The 20,179-nt window shown below is 36.9% G+C and overlaps 1 protein-coding gene across 1 annotated transcript in view; it reads left to right on the top strand.

Moving 5' to 3' along the window:
- Positions 1–6,779: 6,779 nt before the first annotated feature.
- Positions 6,780–20,179, top strand: part of LOC105221478 (retinal homeobox protein Rx) — a 68,547-nt gene continuing 55,147 nt past the window's right edge. The window contains exons 1-2 of the mRNA XM_054233723.1: positions 6,780–7,692; positions 7,783–7,955. Of these exons, the coding sequence (XP_054089698.1) occupies positions 7,901–7,955 (55 nt within the window). The 5' untranslated portion in view covers positions 6,780–7,692; positions 7,783–7,900. The remainder of the gene's footprint in view (positions 7,693–7,782; positions 7,956–20,179) is intronic.

The following is a 20,179-nucleotide window of genomic DNA, read 5'->3' as shown; positions in this document are numbered from 1 at the left end:
TTGTTCCCCGCCATTTCGTATTGCAAACATTGTTGCATTGTTATATTACTATGAGGGTGTGTGTGTGTGGTTGCCTCTCAGGCCAAAGACGTTGACAACCGCGAGCGACAGCCGAAAAAGGATGCGCCGCCGAGCGTCGTCAGTGTGAAATTTCTTTAGTGCACTTTCATGTTGCGCATTATTCTTATTTAGTTGGCAGCTTTTTGTTAGTTTAATGATTGTTTTTGTTTCTGTTTTCGTCATCTTGGTCGTTTGCGGAAAACGTTCATTGCCTTAATGCTGGCATAGGCAATACATACAATACATGTATGATGTTTATTTCTTTGTTGAAGGAAGGACATGTTTGCAAGTAACACTTTCCTTTTGAGCTGAATTTTGAACAGCAAATTACTTTTTATAAAAAAAAAACTAGAAAATGTTAGATCATTGTTTTAAGCTACATACATATACTATGAATATTCATTTATATTATGCCCTTTTTTCTATGTTGACATTTTTTTAGTTTTTACCAAAAATATACATTTTGCAAACATTTGATCAAAATATTCATGTCGGAGACGATCAATCTCCAAGATTTCATAAACTGTTTATAATAAAAAGACAATTTTCTAATATTTCAATTGATAAATCGGTTTCCACAGGGTATTCAGAAAGCTCCCTCTTGCTTTCTTCAATCATCCCATTTCATTTTCTTTACATTAAAAATCATAAAGTCTAACTAAACGATTTTGCTCAAAATAAAATAATATATATTAAAAATTATCGGTTATTAGAAGAAAGTTGAATTCAAAGTTAATTTGAGACAAAAAATTTACTATTGATAGTAAAAGAGCTAATCTGCTCATGAGCTATTCGTGGATATAGTAAAAATTTTCTCAAAAAGTGGGGAAGTTAATCTCAAAATCAAAATGTTTGGTTTCATAGTACGGAAATTTTCTTCTTTAAAATAATAATTAGTACTTACAGGATATAGATATGGGAATAAATGTAATATATGGAAAAATCTACATCTTTTTTTTGGCGTAGGCGGTTATAGCCGAGTTTATAAAAGTGCTCCATTCATACTTTCCTCTTGTCTTCGTTCACCTCCAGACCCATACGTTTCGGTTCCTTATCCAGTCCAAAAAAAAGAAAACTAACGGCATGGATGTTGTTTACAATGATATCGATATCATCGGCGTACGCCATCTTATAGAAGAGTGTAGTTTCTCTGTTTAGCTCTGCGGATCGTGTTATTTTCTCCAGCATCAGATTAAAGAAGTCAGACGATAGTGAATCACCCTGTCTAAAAACTGTTTCCCGATCCAGACGGAGCTTTTGGTGTTACTCAACGTCAGCTCACACAGCCGTATTAATTTTGTGGGGATACCAAATTCATACAAGGCCGCATAGAGGCAACACCTTTTCGTGCTGTCAAAAGCAGCTTTAAAATTGAAAAAGAGAGATCCTCTTTTCACGGGTCTTCTCCAAGATTAGGCGCATGGTGAAAATCTGATCAGTTGTAGATTTTCCAGGTCTAAAGCCACCTTGTTAAGGGCCTATCAGTCTTTAGCCTTTCACACAGTACGCTCGATGGAACCTTATAGGCGATATATATTTAGGAGGCTTATCCCACGGTAATTGGCACAGATTGTGGTGTCTCCCTTTTTGTGGATAGGGCAGAGTACATTTCTAAAAGCTACATATTCTTCGTAATTCAGTGGTGTATAAAATTTGTCCGTCAAGCTTATATGACAGAGGCTAAAATGTGTCCAGTATTTCGACTTACATAAATTGTATTTATTTCGAAGATCTAACTTTGATCATCTGTTACATAAGATTGGTCTTTTTAACCACCATTAAAGAGGAAAATGTACGTTATATTCTTATTTGATATAGTGTTATGAAATAACAAAACCAATAGGTTTAGAAATAAATTGATGGATCGATGGGAATGGCACAAGATTTCATATAGGGTACAGCATTCACATATTATTATGACAATTATATTTAAAATAATTATTGACTGTTATATAACGCGAAAAGCTCCAACATTTAAAAAGTAGTTAGCAAGTTAAAAAATATCGCATTTTATTCCCTTATGAACGACCTTCTGTAAAATGCTCTACAGCTGGATCGTACACTCAATTACGCATTACTATAAAGTAAAGTAAAATAAACAGAAAATCACATTTATTTGGTAGCGGAGCCACGAAAAGTCGCTAATTAAAAAATCAAATCAGAAAACAAAAAAATAAACAAATTTGTCATTGCCTTTAGTCGCAATTGCACATATATACACCGTATTATATATGTATCCATGTATTGTAGAAGCAGACCAAACAATACAAAAAAAAAACTCGAAAATGTATGAGAGGCGAAACGATTTGGAATTCCTTTGTTATTTGAAGCTAAAAATGAAGAAAATAAAATAAGATAATACATCTCACTTCTGTGTTACACACTCTGCGTTTTTTATTTTTCCTACTTGTTTGCTCAATTTTTTTCTTCACAAAACATTTTACATATTTTTTTTCATTTTTTATTTATTTTAAAAGGTCTAAACTTTTAGTTCTTTCGTGACTTTTCGAGGTGCTAATTGCCAAAACTTGCTTGCTGCGTTTCAGCAAATAAGCGAATGACTGTGGAGTCACCGATTTGCTGGAATCCGTTATGACTCTTGAAACAGCAAGTGAAATAAAATAAGATTGAGACAAGGCTACATGAATGTATGAAGTTCCCGAGCAGTTATCCCGATCAAGATTTGTCATATTGGATAAACTATTTAATGTGACTGAGTGTGAGGTTTAATTTCGGTCTTTAATCGCAGAAAATCACCAGATTTGGAGGTCTAAAATTTCGAAATATCCCAAAGATTTATTTGTATTTGGGAAAAAATTTTCCCTCGATTTACTAAAAAAATTTAAATACTTTGAAGTTTGGTTATATGTATGTTTTCAAGAACAGTTATTTCCTTCTAAACTTCATAAGATAAACTTTGAGGATTTACATAAAGCAACCCAAACTCACTAAGCCCAATTAAGTGCAAGTTTTCCACATACAACCCGCTTGTGTGTGTGTGATAGCCTCACCCCCACTTCGGCAAGCGTTGCCCATGCTCAGCACTCAGCGCGCATTTAAATCGCTCCGCAAAGCCTGGAAAAAGCCTTTCGAATCAGCCAAATCCAATTTAAACGCCGCTCATTTCTTACTTAGCTCCTCATGCAGTTGTTATTGGCGTTGTGTTGTTGCACTTGTTGTTGATATTCATTTCATGGGTTTTCTCCCGGATTTCCACATACATAAACGCGTGAGTCGTGGCAGAAAAATTTCTATTTGGCTTTTGAAGCAAAGCAATTCTATATAATAGTGGCTGTTGTAGTTATTGTTGTTCTTGTTGTAGTGATTTCTTCTTGTGCATTCCATACATGAGTTTCACATAAATCACTTTCCTAAATTCGACAGGATATTGTCTGTTGACATGTTTTCGAGCGAGTAAAGCCGCACGATGTCTTGGCTGTTTGCTGTCGTGCCGCTGTGGCATTGTCCAGAATAATAAAGCTTGCGCCAAGAAGCCATCGTGCCGGAAGAAGCATTGCATGCATGCACCCGCACTTGTGCTTTCATATGTGTTTGTGTGTATTTGCAGAAAAGTAAACGAATTTACTTGTAGCCGCCCAAAAAATGGGATATGGCGCAAATACAAAAACAAATTAGAGCTCGCAGTTGACACTGAAGCACAGCAGACACCCACTTATGCACCGCAACTTATCCGTATTCTTTTCTGTGAAATATTTTAAAATTTACTGTGCAACAATATGAAGAACAAAATATGATTGAAGCTTCATCAAAATACTTCAAAATACCCCAAGCAATGCTCTATGATCCTTTCGAGAGTACTCTTTGTTTCTCTGGTACATGTAATTTTATTAATGTGGTTTTTAATTGTGAGTAGATTACGTTTGGATACAATTCTTTGACATTAATCTCAAACAATTTTGATTGCAAAATTGTTAAGCGTTGCCATCTAAGTATAAAACTTCAAACCGAACTTCTACTTCGAAGAAACCACATTCGATTTGGATTCTGAGAAGAATGTTTATTTTATTGTTTAAATATTGACTATTTGAATGCTTTGATTAAAATCCATTGAACTTGCTTTAAATATCAGTCTAACCAGCCCTAAATGGGTATTCTCCATAGATGCATACCATTTCAAATTTTCTCTTTTAAAAGATAATGGCAAGCTCTTATTACACTCTCGCAACAAAGTTGCTAAGAGAGTATTATAGTTTTGTTCACATAACAGTTGTTTGTAACACCCAAAACTAAACGAGTTAGATATAGGGTTATATATACCAAAGTGATCAGGGCGTAGAGGCGAGTCAAAATCCGAATGTCTGTCTGTCCGTCCGTCCGTCCGTCTGTGCAAGCTGTAACTTGAGTAAAAATTTAGATATCTTGATGAAACTTGGCATACTTGTTCGTTGGCACCATAGGAAGGTTGCTTTCGAAAATAAATAAAGTGCCATAACTAAGCCATAAATAAAGCTATTTGGAATAAAGTGTCGCGCTAGTAAGGGCCCGTCCTCAAATCGGTTATTTGTAAATATCTCGCAAACAAATAAAGCTATATAAACTAAACTTTCTGTAGTCGTTTCTTTTAGCCACTTCTTAATACAGTCCAAAAATGAAAGAAATCGGATCATAACCACGCCCACCCCCCATACAAAGGTTGGGTTGAAAATTACTAAAAGTGCATTAACTCACTAACGAAACACGTCAGAAACACTAAATTTTACAGAGTAAATACCAGAAAGAAGCTGCACTCAGATTTTTTTTACAAAATGGAAAATGGGCGTGGCATCGCCCACTTATGGGTCAAAAACCATATCTTAGGAACTACTCGACAGATTTCGGTATATAATATTTTCTGACACCCTGATGACACGTGCGAAAAATTGACGAAATTGGTTCACAACCACGACAACTTCCCATATAACTCAATTTTGAATTCCATCTGATTCTTTCACTATAACATATACATAAGGAACCAATGAAGACAGCGAAATAAAAGTTTACACAAATACTGTATAATTAATATATGAAATATCTTAGCCAAATTAAATGAGCATATAATCTTAGATATAATGTATGTTGGTGATGAAATTGAGTTTAATCGGCTCAGGAATTACCTCAGCCTATATACCATATATGATGATTTTCGTTTTTCTATTGGACTTTATACCGAATACATGGGTCAAATTGTGTGTTATCTTAATAAAAATATAGCATAAATTGCGGGAGTATAAAATGTTCGGTTGCACCCGAACTTAGTCTTTCCTTACTTGTCTTTATAAATAAGCTAAATTCTTGTAGAAAAAATTTAATTATATGCGTTTGATATCTTTTTCAAAAGCACATTTTTATAAAACACCTTTTAAATATGTACATATGTATGTATGCGTGGATGGCTTGTGTTGAATTCTAGATTTAGTTTGTGTCATGGCTATTTGTTTACGGTCTTGGTTGTGGCATTTATTCAATCGTGAATCCTTGCATCAAATTTACGTCAATCTGTCATTGTTGGATTCACAATTTCTCAATTTTTGTGTCCTTAGGCATCCTGTACGAATTCTCTGTGTGCGTGATTTTTTTCAACAAAATTTTTTATCACCGCATTGACTCCACTAATGGTGGTGAAGTGTGGTTTGACGCTCCATATCCGTTAGTAGCTTAGCCAAGTTCCGCACGCCGAGTTACATGAGTACTCGCAGTGAGAGGCGGTAGATGTCGCGCTGTGAGCTATGCTAATCAAGGTATTTATAGCTTTCACAGCATATTTTTATAACAAAGAAATTGTACCAATTAAAAATATGAATACCAATTTCAAACAAATTTCCTTCCATAAATCGAAAGAGCGAAGATAACATTTAATTATTTTGCAAAACATTGACGATGATCAAAAATTGATAGAAGCCGATTTCGGATTATGTATGTGAAATAGTAACACTAATTTCCCTTCAAATGTTACTTTTACAGATCATATTGAGGTGAACGATGGGATTTGTTTAGCCAGATTTATAACAGATGATGATATTGTCGATATATTGATATATTTCGGACCCGACGAACATGACTTCTAGCGCCTTGGAAAACGATGAGGATTCGGAAGAAAAAATATTCAACCGCATTCCAACAATGATGTAAAACATTTCTTTGCAATTTTACATTTTACTTAATACAACTGACGATCACTACAAAGCACTAAAAAGATAAGAATCGCTTTTCACTGAAACAAATAGCCAAAAATTACAGAATATATCTTTCAAATTATGTACATACGCAAAATACTTTTATGCGAGGTAAATAAATAAAATTATGTATAAATCTATATTTTAGAACGTTTTGAAGTTTTTTTTTTGGATTCTGGTGATTCGAGTTAGGGAAGTTCAACTGTATATACTAAGTATTACTATAAATATATCGGTCAAGAAATTTCCCTTCCCTTAGTGTGCTTCTTAGAGTCGAAATATAAATTGGTTTTCTTGTATTTTGGATAATTACGAATATTAAGGTAATAATCATTTTGAAACCATAAGGAATTAAGTAATATATATTATATTTGACTACTGGTATTCCTTCTGATAACACAACTAGAGTTAAAAGTGTTTTTCAAATTAAGACTTTAGCACTTAATCTCAGCAAAAGTATAAAGGTCTCATATTGGAGATTACATTCATAAATAGGTAGAGAGTAAATTTAATTATTTTCATAAAATCTTTCTTTCTTTTCCCAGACAGATTACTGCTCGCCAAATGTTTAATGAAATAATCCAAGCAGTTAATGAAGTTTGATTACTAATATGTCAATAATCGCAGAAACATTCCGCTCACCACTCCTCGCCCTCTCAATTCAACTCTCATAGCTTATTTATGTAGCAGCAACGCAGGCGCAGCAGGTTGCCTTCCGGTGGCCTGCTTAAGCAAAACGAACGTCGTGATTGCCATGTCGCGTGTAAACCAGAAGCGTTTTTCACACATCCTCAATAGCTGATTGTCTGATCGCAGCATATTTCTGCAATTATGCGCTCAAATTTAATGAAATGTTAGCAAAAGCGCAGATTACCAACACATTATCCGCGCCGCAGTCAGCAGGAGACCAACACACAGTTCTGCATACCCACCGGCCGGGCACCCAAATCCGCTTAAGCACACAAACAAGCTGTGTACACTGTCGTCGCAGCACACAGTCGCATTCTCTCTCGCACACACACGCAGGTTCTCGGCGTTGAGAACAATGTGCGAAAATACATTAGGATTAGCTATCGAGCACCGCTTTGAGTCAATTGTTAAATGAACAACGTCACACCACAAAGACATAAAGACGAGCAACAACAACAGGAAACACACACAAAACACAGCAGCAGCCACTATGCAGCAGTCCTTATGCGCGTCATGATCCTGCCGCACGCATGAATTCACCACAACCACTGCTGCTCATATGTGTGAGTGTGTGCGTGTGTGTTAAGTAAAAAATGTGTGTGATCGGAAGCTGATGTTTCAATTATCCATTGAGGCTGCCAGTAAATGGAAACCGCAACCGAAGTAGCGCTGTTAGTGATCCTGGCACTCCACTCGCTTCACGTACTATTGTGTTGTTGTTGCTGTTGTTTGCACGCATGTAATGCGAAAGGATAATTATTTTGCCTTTGTAAGTAATGTTTTCTACACTCACCGTGTTCTTGTTATTGTTGCCATTCGGTTTTACTCCAATTCATACTGTTCTTCTATTCTTTGGCAGCGCTCTGTTGTGAGCCGAGAGTAATGAGATCCTTATCTCAGCATGTGTCCTTTGTCATCACACTCAGGCGAAAGTGGAACGTTGCTGATCATGAGACGTCTACAGCTATTAGCGGATTATGGGCGTTTACTTCGGTTTTCTTGTTGACAGTTTCCATTCCTCGAAGGCATATGGTGAGTGCTCGTAATATATACATATGTTAGTGTAATACATATAATACAAACAAAGTACTCGATTTCACGTTTTAGAGTTTGTTTTCACATTACTTTGTATAAAAAATCATTTATTTCGCACAAATGTATCCTAAAAATATCTAAATTGGTGGGTTTGGCGGGAAGAAAACAAAAACGCCCATCGAATTGCAAAGCGGAACGATCGGAACTGAAGGCGGGAACTCCACACAAAGATTGAGTATTAATTTCCATAAAAAATGCAATTCAAGATTGCTGTGATTGTTTAAGAACCTTAATTGGCGCTATAATAGTCGAAACTGTTTCCGTTGAGCTTAACAAAACACCCCATCAACTACATATATCAACTCGTGCTGACAACTCAAGCGTCAAAGTTTAAAGAGCTCGATGCTTTGTCTCGTGGTTCGAGAAGTATAAGATATCATGAGTATTTTAATATTTATCTTTCTCAATTTTAAAGAGTTTTCGCCGCTAATTCAAAATCTCAAACGAAAGTAAGTTCCTTTTCGGTTTGTCTTTCTGACGTAGTAGCGTCTTCCCTGTAAGCCATCTTATACTACAATAAATATTTTCAAATAAAGACTGTCCCCATAGGTTTGCAGAGGTCAACAAAATAAACAAGTGTCTTCAGATAAAATTAATCTCACTTTTAACACCGTGTTCTTTAAAAATAGAAAAACTATTTATATTCGATTAATTAGATCCATCTATGTTAAGCCGCCCTAGTTCAGCAAATCTTCCATCCGGTTTTCCAAGATTTGGTACATTATGAATATTTGGACCTCAATAGTCTAAACCTAGTGATGAGGATCAATCGGATCGTCGACTACGATTTTTTATGCGACGTTTAGATGAGTAATTTCCCGATTGCTGGTCCAACTTTTGGCATCGACCTCTTGATAATAAGCTTCAATTGCCAGACATGTTTTCATCCGAGCGCATTTTGTCGGAAGACCTAAATGACACGTTCAGTAGCTGCTATGTTTCCGAAGTCGCATTATTCGTGGCAAGATTTCTCCATAGTCTGGTAATGGACTCTCGAAATTAAAAATTTGGTTTTATTATACTCTCTATAAATGAAATTACACTGATTTTACCGTTCAGCAAATTGGAGTTTGTTTCAATGTTTATTCGTATTTGAAACAGATTCGAATATGACATATTCATATTTAATATTCTTCTTTTATCTTTCAAATTGAATGATTTATCATTGATTTGTCACAAATATTATCATAATCTTAAATAAATCTCTTTTGTGTTTTACGTTTCATTTCGCCACAGAAGAAGTCTCGATTCAGACGCTAATACGAGTATTTCCACAAAAAGCAACTCAATCAATTGCGAAACAAATTTCCGTTTCCGTTTGTAGGCGCAGTTACCATAAAAAAATGAAAAACTACAATTTACATGCGCACATACATATATGTACATAATCAAGCACACGTACTTACATTGGCATTACCAGCAATAGAAATTATGAAATGTGGACTAGTGACTAACTAGTTATATTCGAACTAGTGAAATTGTATCCAGTATTGGTCTGTTGTAGCTTTAGTTGATTTCGGTGTTTTCAGTGCTTATAAATAATTTATGGACATCTTTTTAAACCTGGAAAATAATTGCTCTCATTGGCACAATTTGCAAGATTTCTGTCAAAATCCGATGAGAGGCACCAAGAAATGTTGGTTATCGAAAAAAAATCCATCCACTGTTGTAACAGAATTTCTCATTTTGTGAGACTACTCAGTTTTTACTACGATGATTACAACAATAACTCACTTTTGTTGGGTGTGAATTTGTCCAGGTTACATTTGATTGCACTTTATTACGTGTCGACCCCGTGTTTGGAGAAAGAGGTGCAAAGATGAAATGGAAAAAGCGAAAAAGGGTGTTAAAAGTAAAAAAAGGCAAAAAATGAAAACACACTCACATTGACATGAGAGGCACACGAAAACACACACACACACACACATGCTTGAAGCACAGCAATGCAAAAGGTGCGAAAATGAGAGGAGGCGCTTCGCTAAACCTTCCTGTTTTTGGGGTGGCAAATTAGCCGTGGGCTCAAAACAAAATCGAAAGAAAGGTACAGAGAAATGCGACAAACAGCAAAGTAAATATTTGTCAAAATGACAATTTAGCAGAGAGCAGAGCGTCATACACAAAAAAATACGTTTTTATTCAATAATCTAATATGCATATGAATGTGTGTGTTGTTGTTGTTGTCGCATGTAACAGCCTGTGCCGTGCAAAACTGTGCTTGTAGGCCATTAAAGGTCGCTTCTGCTACTCGCAATGACATTGATCAAGTTGACATTTTCTCTACCTCATACACCCTACACATACATATTCACTCACAGGTATGTGTATGTATGCCTGAGCGTAGGCAAACTTTTTCTGCACATTATGAATGGATGATGGCCTGCGGCACTTTTCGATTATTAACAACTAAAATTATCATTCGCGCTGTGATTTTTCGCCTTCTCGCACAACAACAACAAACTACTCAATACAAATCTGGCCGGGGCGGAAATTAGCCGCAGGCTGTTAGTCACGTGACGCTTAAAATTTAATTTGTACTTGCAGCGCAAAAAAAAAACAATGTCAAAAAGAAGAGTAAAACTATTGGAAAACCTAATTTAGCTACGCGCTGTTACACATCTGTAACATTCTCCTTTGTGAAGTTGTATTTATTTAATTAATAGTTATATTTTATTTTATTTTTGCTGAAATACTTTCCAGTACAGGAAATTATGTAGCTTCTGTTTCAACCGGAAATATTTTCATTATTTATCTAATTTTTAAGTTGGGTTCATCTGGCTCTACATCTTGGTTTTCCTTTAGACGGTTCTTTTTTATAGATGTTGTTCAATATCTTCGACTAGAGGATCTGTTTTAGTACATTTTACTATTATTTCCTCGTCCGGCAAGATATCACCTCTGTCAACTTTACATAAGTCCACCTCTGTCTTGCAACCTTTCATAAGTCACAGCAGCTTTAAGTAAAATTTTTTAAATATTTCTTCCGTTTGGCAGAAACTTTAACTCAGTACGTATTCACTTCCTTTTCTATTTGACAATTACAACTCGTTACTCTTTCAATACACTATAATAGGCAAGCACGAACAGGAAGCAACTGCTTAACTTCAGGTGCCGTCGATCAAACTCATGCCCCGTACCCACTACAGTTGGGTCTACATAAACGAGAGAGCTGATACTGCATCATTTATTAAATTTATTTGCACATGCTTTTCTGCTGCTACAACAATCTGCAATTTAAAGCTCATGATTAAAGTCTAATTTCTAAAGATTTTCAAGAATATTTGAAAAAGATATTGTGAGAGTTTCATCAAGTTACTGGGCAAGAGGAATATGAGCCTACCATTTAATTGTAGCAAAAACTGAGTGCATTTTAATAGTGAAAGACGATTTGAAGAATAACTTTCAATTAAAACTTGCACCGTGACCATCGAATTCCATTTCGAACAATTTCCCGCAACTAATGTTCCTCATAGCAAGGTACTAGTACTATTGGGTTTTCTAAGACGTCCGTTCCAATATCAAATTAACTTGATGTTTGTATAGGAATGATCATCTTTTTCTTTGAAATAGTCAAGACTACATTTCGGTTTTGTGAATTTCTACTATAAAACACTGAAAACGGAAATAAGCGTTCACTCACCTTAATCACCAGGATTGGCTGATAATTTGCCAATTTAAAGTAGTTATTAAATAATTGTACTTAAAACACTAAAATAGTTTTTATTTCAATAACGTTACATCTATAATTTGACTTACATCAGACTCTTTGTGCTACAAGTGATTGCAAAGTACACAAAGCATCAGCTAGCGCAACAGTTAATTTCCTACTCATTTGAGAAAATTCGAAAATTTCAATTTGTGTGGAGATTGTGTTTTCATAGTTAAGCCGAAGCATTTCCTCAGCCAGCTCTATTTCCTACCAACTCCAACTCTTATCACAGTAAATAAACAGGATCCCTCCTGCATCTTAGTGGCGGTCGCCATTTACCATTATCCGCTTTTCTTGGTGAATTCGTTGACTTCGGTGATTTAGAGCCTTGGAAGTAATTAAAATTTTGGCATAACAATTTCGCCGAGTTTTCATTATTGAAATTGCAATGTTTTCACCTTTTTTGCATAAACTAATTACGCACACAACAACAATAACAAGAATGCCGTTGCATTCCATGAAAATTGAGATGCCGAAATTTCCGGTTGCAGTCCGGCAACAGTTTATTATGGAAACTTCATTGGTGCGAATTTGGCGTCGCGTCGTAAACGTAAACTAAGTAATAAAGAATATTAATGACTTTTGCGAAAAAGAGAAGTGAAAAGCGAATTACGCAGGAAATTGATACAATTTTATGAATTCATTACATAAAATAAATGAAAGAAAATCACAAATATGTATTCATGTCAACTTTCCAAAAACAATTAAATAAATTTGAATTTTTACCCGGTGAAGAGTTGAAGATGCCTATTGTATTATCACTGAAGCCGTTAATGACAATAATGCTAACCAGTTTCGTTGATTTGTCAGCTCCCCTTTTCTTAAGCCAGCGAATTTTTAAGTAAGATGACCGAAGGCGCCAGTAAAACTACGGAGATTGTATCGCAAATCCTACTGGAAGTAAGGGGGCTAGAGCTCTCGTGCGCAGAATAGCTGCAGTTACCGTTAATGTAGTGATTGATGTTTGGGGAATCCCTAATTGAGATTTAACAATCCATATCGAATAGTGCTTGGGTTGTGGTTAAGCCCTAGTTTATCGTCGACAACCAACCAGAGACGTATCAGCTGTCAAAATTGGACATATGGGCTGATCCCTAGATTAAACTAATACAACAACGGCCCTAGATAGTCCCAATTGTGTATCTGTATCAGATTCTAAGACCATATCGAATGAGAACTCCAGATCCACCAAGAGGTTTGTAAGTCTTCTTAACTTTGAAATTCTAAAGTCCCATAGTATCTCCCCTTTCAGACAAGGAAAGTAACACCAAAATAAATAGTAAAAAAAATTATTTCAAAATGTTGCCATATCGTCTGGGTGTTGCCGCATAACTCTGCTGCTTTGAATCGCTAAAAATCTCGTTATTTTGTTGCTGATATTTGACACCAAATAACAACAACAACCAGCTTTCAATGGCTTTGAATTGCCCCGAGCAGTGGCACGCCCACCGCTGTAGGCACACATAATGACATTCGTAATATTTGTACAGTTATTATTGAATACCTGCGTAATTGTGTGCTAAGGTTAAATTGGGCGGCGCACGAAATATGCGCAACACACAAACACAGTCACATATGTATGTATGAAAGTGCTTGTTCGGTGATTTGAATTTGCGATTGAATGTCCAAGTGGCTGAATAAGCGGGCGCTGGTGATGTGTTCCGATGATTGCATTATGATTTAGTAAGAGTTATGATTCGATTTTTGACAATTGCCCAAAAACAAATTCAATTGAATTTCCAACTGCAGTTCACTGCCTGAGTGGCGGCCGCTCGGGCGCTGAGCGCATTGGAGGCGGCGATGGCTGGTTGGGCGTTGACCGACCGCAAATGTTACATAAATTGCCAGTTGATAAGTTAAGCGCCTGCGGCAGTGAACAGTAAGTGTGTTGTTGTTGTTGTTATGCTAAAGTGCTTCATTATTCAAATTCAAAATCAGCTCGTTTTTGATAAAAAGAAACCGAAGTGTTTTCAGTTTAGCAAAGGTTACCTCTAATATACTTAATTTCACGCTCAAATTGCTTGTCATCTGCCAACTGGGTGAAGATAAACAAAAACAAAAACAAATAAGTGCTAAATAGTCCACACGACGCGCTCGAAATTAAATTTGTTCAGCTTGCATTTTCAGCATTCTTTTTTCTGTGTCCTTTCGTAGTTTGTTTTTATTTTTCTTTTGGTTGGCATAACATTACCAATACATAACGGTAACAAGTATTTGTCTCATGTCACATTCACCCTAACGCATTAACCTACAGATCCACTGAGGCAAAAAATCGGCTTTCACACGTTCTTCAACTGCGGCTTCATTCATCTCAACACTGGCAGATAATTCCATACACTTATATAATATACATATAACGGTAATTATATGTGAATTCAATAATAGATTTGTGAATTCAATAATAAAGTCCTGTAAGTAAATTTGAGGAGATAATTAGCTCTTGTGTACAAAAATATTATATCATCTCTGTTAACTCAAATCATTCGAGCTCTAGAACTACTGGAAATCATTTATTAATTTTTCAGAGAACCCAAAATGCCTTTTGTTTTCTTAGAGCGATGTCAATTACAATAAAAAAATGTCAATAATTAATTTATTCTTTCTACAGGTTTATATATTCGCATACGAAATATTTGTCTATAATCCCAAATCAATTACGAGTGGGAGAGAGATTTATCAATTTCCAGAGAGTCATTATCATTTAGCCGTACACATTTCCTACAGGGTTCTTATCAACATATACTTTCTGTAACTCTCATTACTACACTGTTGTTTTGCACAACAGTGAACTCGAAAACAACAACGTGTTAATAACAGCGTGTCGAGTGGTGTAAACGATAAGAAAATAAGTCGAAACAAACAAGTAAATAAGGATTTTCCATACTTCTTCATGAAATACTCAACCATAAAAAAATTGAGTTAATGAAATTTGTTAATAGAGCTATGTTGTTGGCTCTTCTCCAGAGGGAATCACACTTAAATTATGAGAGACAGTTCTCTGTGAAGCCAACATTCCTTGATTAGATATTAACACTCGACGAAGCGCCCAGAACCTATCAGCAGAGATTTTTTAATTCTATATTCGCTAGTTCGTGCTTTGTGGGATCCAAGGAATCTTTGTCTCGATCTCGCAAATACGGTATATTCCACAAGAAAGTAATTCCAGCGTGGATCTCGTGGTCTAGAAAGTATTATGTACCGAATATGGTTTTAGACCCATAAGTGGGCGATGCCACGCGCATTTTCCATCATTTTTAATCTGAGTGTAGCTTTCCTCTGCCATTTCTTCTGTAAAATTTAGTATTTCCGTTAATGAGCTAACGCTCTTTTAGTAATTTTTATACTCTCGCAACCAAGTTGCCGAAGAGAGTATAATAGTTTTGTTCACATAACGGTTGTTTGTAAGTCCTAAAACTGTGTAAGCCACAAATTAAGCTATGAAAGTGAATTCTGGTACAAAGGATAGTTCTAGGATTGTTCTCGTAAACTACTAAAGCTATGTCAACCAAACTTTCAGGAGTCATTTTCTTCAGGTATTTCCTTATACAGTCCAAAAACGGAGGACATCACGAGACCTGGAAATGACCTCACTCAAAAATGTAAACAAAAGTATCACGTGACCTTGAATTGACATCACGTGATCTGGGCGGGGTCAATGACCTGTAAACAAAAATATCACGTGATCATGAAATGACATCACGTGATCAGGGTAGGGTCATTGACCTGTAAACAAAAATATCACGTGACCTTGAAATTACCTCACGTGATCAGGGTGGGGTCATTGATCTCACTCAAAAATGTAAACAAAAATATCACGTGACCTTGAATTGACATCACGTGATCTGGGCGTGGTCATTGACCTGTAAACAAAAATATCACGAGACCTTGAATTGACATCACCTGATCTGGGCGGGTTCATTGACCACACTCAAAAATGTAAACAAAAATATCACGAAACCTGGAAATGACCTCACGTGATCAGGGTGTGGTCAGTACCTCACTCAAAAATGTAAACATAAATATCACGTGACCTTGATTTTACATCACGTGATCTGGGCGGGGTCAATGACCTGTAAACAAAAATATCACGTGATCTTGAGATGACATCACGTGATCAGGGTGGGGTCATTGACCACACTCAAAAATGTAAACAAAAATATCACGTAACCTGGAAATGACCTCACGTGATCAGGGTGTGGTCATTACCTCACTCAAAAATGTAAACAAAAATATCACGTCACCTTGATTTGACATCACGTGATCTGGGCGGGGTCATTGACTGTAAACAAAAATATCACGTGATCTTGAAATGTCATCACGTGATCAGGGGGTAACCGGAAATGGAGTATCCGGAACCGGACATGGATAAATATGTTGTCGGAACCGGATATGGGGTAACGGAATATGAACGATGGAACCGGAAATTGGGTAACCGATCATGTGTTTTCGGAATAGGAAATGAGACATCCGGAAACGGATATGGATAACGATATTCCCGGAACCGAAAATGGGGTGGCTGAATATTGATCACTGTAATTGGAAGTGTGGCATCCGGAAACGGAATGAGCCAACCGGAACCAGATATGGGATAACGGATGGAACCAGATATGGTAATGATGTGCCGGAACCGGAAATGAAGCAACCAGAAATATTTTACTGAAAGCGGATGTTCGATATAGAGCGGATGTCAAAATGGCAGGATGTGGAAATTGGACAGGAAACGTCACTTCTCCAGAAAGTGCTTAGTGACGGAAGCAGCGTCAGCTTCAGGGCTGTTCATGGAAGACTTCCGTTTTTATGATATCCGCTTCCGTTATGGGACTTCCGTTTTCTGTAATCGTTATCGATATTGGTGTAAAGTTTTATTCCACTATCTTCATCGCTATGTATCTATACTACTATTATAAAGAGGAAAGATTTGTATGCATGAATAAACTCAAAAACTACTGTGCCGATTTCAAAAATTCTTTTACCATTCGAAAGCTACATTCACCTCGAGTAACATAGGCTATATTTATTGCTAAAATCTAAACTTTTTGGAAATAGCTCCCAGGTAAGGAAATCAAAAAGACTCCGTGATGGAGAATCTTAATCTGAAACTGAAAATCGTCAAAATATTAGAAATATACAAGCTCGCTTCATAATCCGATAGAAAGATATCAGACACCAACGACTAGAGGTCGTAATCAAGATTTAGCTCATTACAAATAAAATATAATTTCATGCTCGATTTTTTTTTCATTTTACTTTTTTAAATGAACCCACGCAAAAAACGGGAAGTACATACATATGTATAGGAGCATGTGTAAAAATTTATAACATTTGAAATGTTTGTTTAAACCCGTGCGAAGCCGGAGTGGTCGGCTAGTAAGTTATAAAAGTTGTACCAGAAAAATATATAGTCTTTGGTCCATATATAGCAGATTCGTATTATTTTTCTCTTTTTATTCTCTTCTTTATATATATATATATATATTTGGCGTAGGAACCGCTTTAAGCGATTATAGCCGAATCCACCAGAGCGCGCCACTCATTCCTCCTTTTTGCTTTTTGGCGCCAACTGGAAACACCAAGTGAAGCCAGGTCACTTTGCACTTGGTCTTTCCACCGGAGTGGAGGTCGTCCTCTTCCGCGGCTTCCTCCAGCGGGTACTGCATCGAATACTTTCAGAGCTGGAGTGTTTTCTTCCATCCGTACAACATGACCTAGCCAGCGTAGCCGCTGTCTTTTTATTCGCTGAACTATGTCAATGTCGTCGTATAAATCGTACAGCTCATCGTTCCATCGTCTGCGGTATTCGCCGTTGCCAATGTTTAGAGGACCATAAATCTTGCGCAAAACCTTTCTCTCGAAAACCCCAAGAGTCGTCTCATCGGATGTTGTCATCGTCCACGCTTCAGCGCCATACATCAGGACGGGAATAATGAGCGACTTATAGAGTTTGATTTTGGTTCGTCGAGAGAGGACTTTACTTTTCAATTGCCTACTCAGTCCAAAGTAGCATCTGTTGGCAAGAGTGATTCTGCGTTGGATTTCAAGGCTGACATTGTTGGTGTTGTTAATGCTGGTTCCCAGATAAACGAAATTATCTACAACTTCAAAGTTATGACTGTCAACAGTGACGTGGGAGCCAAGACGCGAGTGCGCTGACTGTTTGTTTGATGACAGGAGATATTTCGTCTTGTCCTCATTCACCACCAGACCCATACGCTTCGCTTCTTTATCTAGAAAACGCAGAACAAACGGCGCGGTTGTTGCTTCCGATGATATCAATATCATCGGCATACGCCAGGAGCTGTACACTCTTGTAGAAGATTGTACCCTCTCTATTTAGTTCTGCAGCTCGTATTATTTTTTCCAGCAATAGATTGAAGAAGTCGCACGATAGTGAGTCACCCTGTCTGAAGCCTCGTTTGGTATCGAACGGCTCGGAGAGGTCCTTCCCGATCCTGACGGAGCTTTTGGTGTTGCTCAACGTCAGCTTACATAGCCGTATTAGTTTTGCAGGGATACCAAATTCAGACATCGCGGCATAAAGGCAGCTCCTTTTCGTGCTATCGAAGGCAGCTTTAAAATCGATAAAAAGATGGTGGGTATCGATTCTTCTCTCTCGGGTCTTTTCCAAGATTTGGCGCATGGTGAATATCTGGTCAGTTGTCGATTTTCCAGGTCTAAAGCCACACTGATAAGGTCCAATCAGTTTGTTGACGGTGGGCTTTAGTCTTTCACACAATACGCTCGACAAAACCTTATATGCGATATTGAGGAGACTTATACCACGGTAGTTGGCGCAGATTGTGGGGTCTCCCTTCTTATGGATTGGGCAGAGTACACTAAGATTCCAATCGTCAGGCATGCTTTCTTCCGACCATATTCTACAAAGAAGCTGATGCATGCACCTTATCAGTTCTTCGCCGCCGTATTTGAATAGCTCGGCCGGTAATCCATCGGCCCCCGCCGCTTTGTTGTTCTTCAAGCGGGTAATTGCTATTCGAATTTCTTCATGGTCGGGTAATGGAACATCTATTCCATCGTCATCGATTGGGGAATCGGGTTCGCCATCTCCTGGTGTTGTACTTTCACTGCCATTGAGCAGGTCGGAGAAGTGTTCCCTCCATAATCCCAGTGTGCTCTGGACATCCGTTACCAGATTACCTTCTCGGTCCCTACATGATAATGCTCTTCTTTATACTAGAACTAATTTATATCCATTCTTTACATCAGTAAGTAAGTGGTTTTTATATTATGTTTAAGTATTATAGACTTGTTATTTATCGGAATTCATTTTTTATTAGACATCCTTCTATTTCCTTATAAACATTGCCGATTCCTATAAGTTTACGTTTTTATATGGCATATTCAGTAAAAAAAAAAAACGATTATTTTGAAAGTGTTTATACTTTACAAAAAAAGTAATTCTCCGAGAGCGCCAGTCTCTTATGTTTTGAGTTGATGAAATCGCAACAAAAATTAACAACAATTGAATTGTGAACATTTCATTTGATTACTGCTACAATTCTCCCTTCTCTCGTTGTTGTTGTTGTCTGATTGCGTACAGGAAATCAAAAGCAACCCGTTAATTACAAATCAAACGAAGTTTGACAGATGTCCTCCGAAGTACATCGTGACCCACCAAATACTGCTGCTGTGGCGGATTCGAGCACCCGGCGGCTCTCAGCGTGTGACCGAATAATACCAGCGACGACAAAAGCTTGTTGCGGGACCGACATCGGATAAAATCTGTTCGGAGCCCCTGTGGCGCAACCGTAAATACTCTGGTGCCGCTTAAGTGTGTGCAATTGGCTGGAATAAAAATTTGTTGATTAATTTCCGTAATGTAATTATTATTACGTAAAGCTGGCAATATGTGTTTGTTCGCTGAAATTTTCGTACTTTAACTCAACTAATATAATATATAGCTATAATGTTTGTTATTCAATGAAAATCTGTTCGAAAATTTAAACATAATATAATTCTCAAAGCAGGGAAACCTTGAATACAATGTACCAGGACGTCCTGTTATAGCTTCAACCAAATGCCTTTCAAGATGAATTTCACGAAAGCGTCCCTGGTTGTTTGGCTTCGAGAGAATTTTGTGGTTATTGGAAGTGTTCATCAATTTTAAATTCATTATAGTATTCTAGGGATTCTACTGGCTTATACATACATACAGGAGTTCTCTCTTCAATTCTCGATCCACCAGTGTACCAATCAATATTTATATCTGGGAATAATAGTCAGAGTGATGAAATATCTGCGCTCATTATAGGAAAAGGTGGAGTGGTATTCAGATTAAAAGGAAATCCTTCAGCTCGTTTTCGAATTGAGAGTTACTAAATGATAAAAAACATTATCACTTCGTCTCCGAAAACAGAACTTCTCAGAGAAAAGTACAAATAAACACAAATTTGTGTGAAAATAATTTTAATTTACTTATTTTTTGTAAAGCGAAAAA

The sequence above is a fragment of the Zeugodacus cucurbitae genome, chromosome 6 (assembly GCF_028554725.1).
Source record: "Zeugodacus cucurbitae isolate PBARC_wt_2022May chromosome 6, idZeuCucr1.2, whole genome shotgun sequence".
Taxonomy (NCBI): domain Eukaryota; kingdom Metazoa; phylum Arthropoda; class Insecta; order Diptera; family Tephritidae; genus Zeugodacus; species Zeugodacus cucurbitae.
The sequence above is the reverse complement of the archived record's forward strand: the minus strand, read 5'-3'. Positions and strand labels throughout refer to the sequence as shown.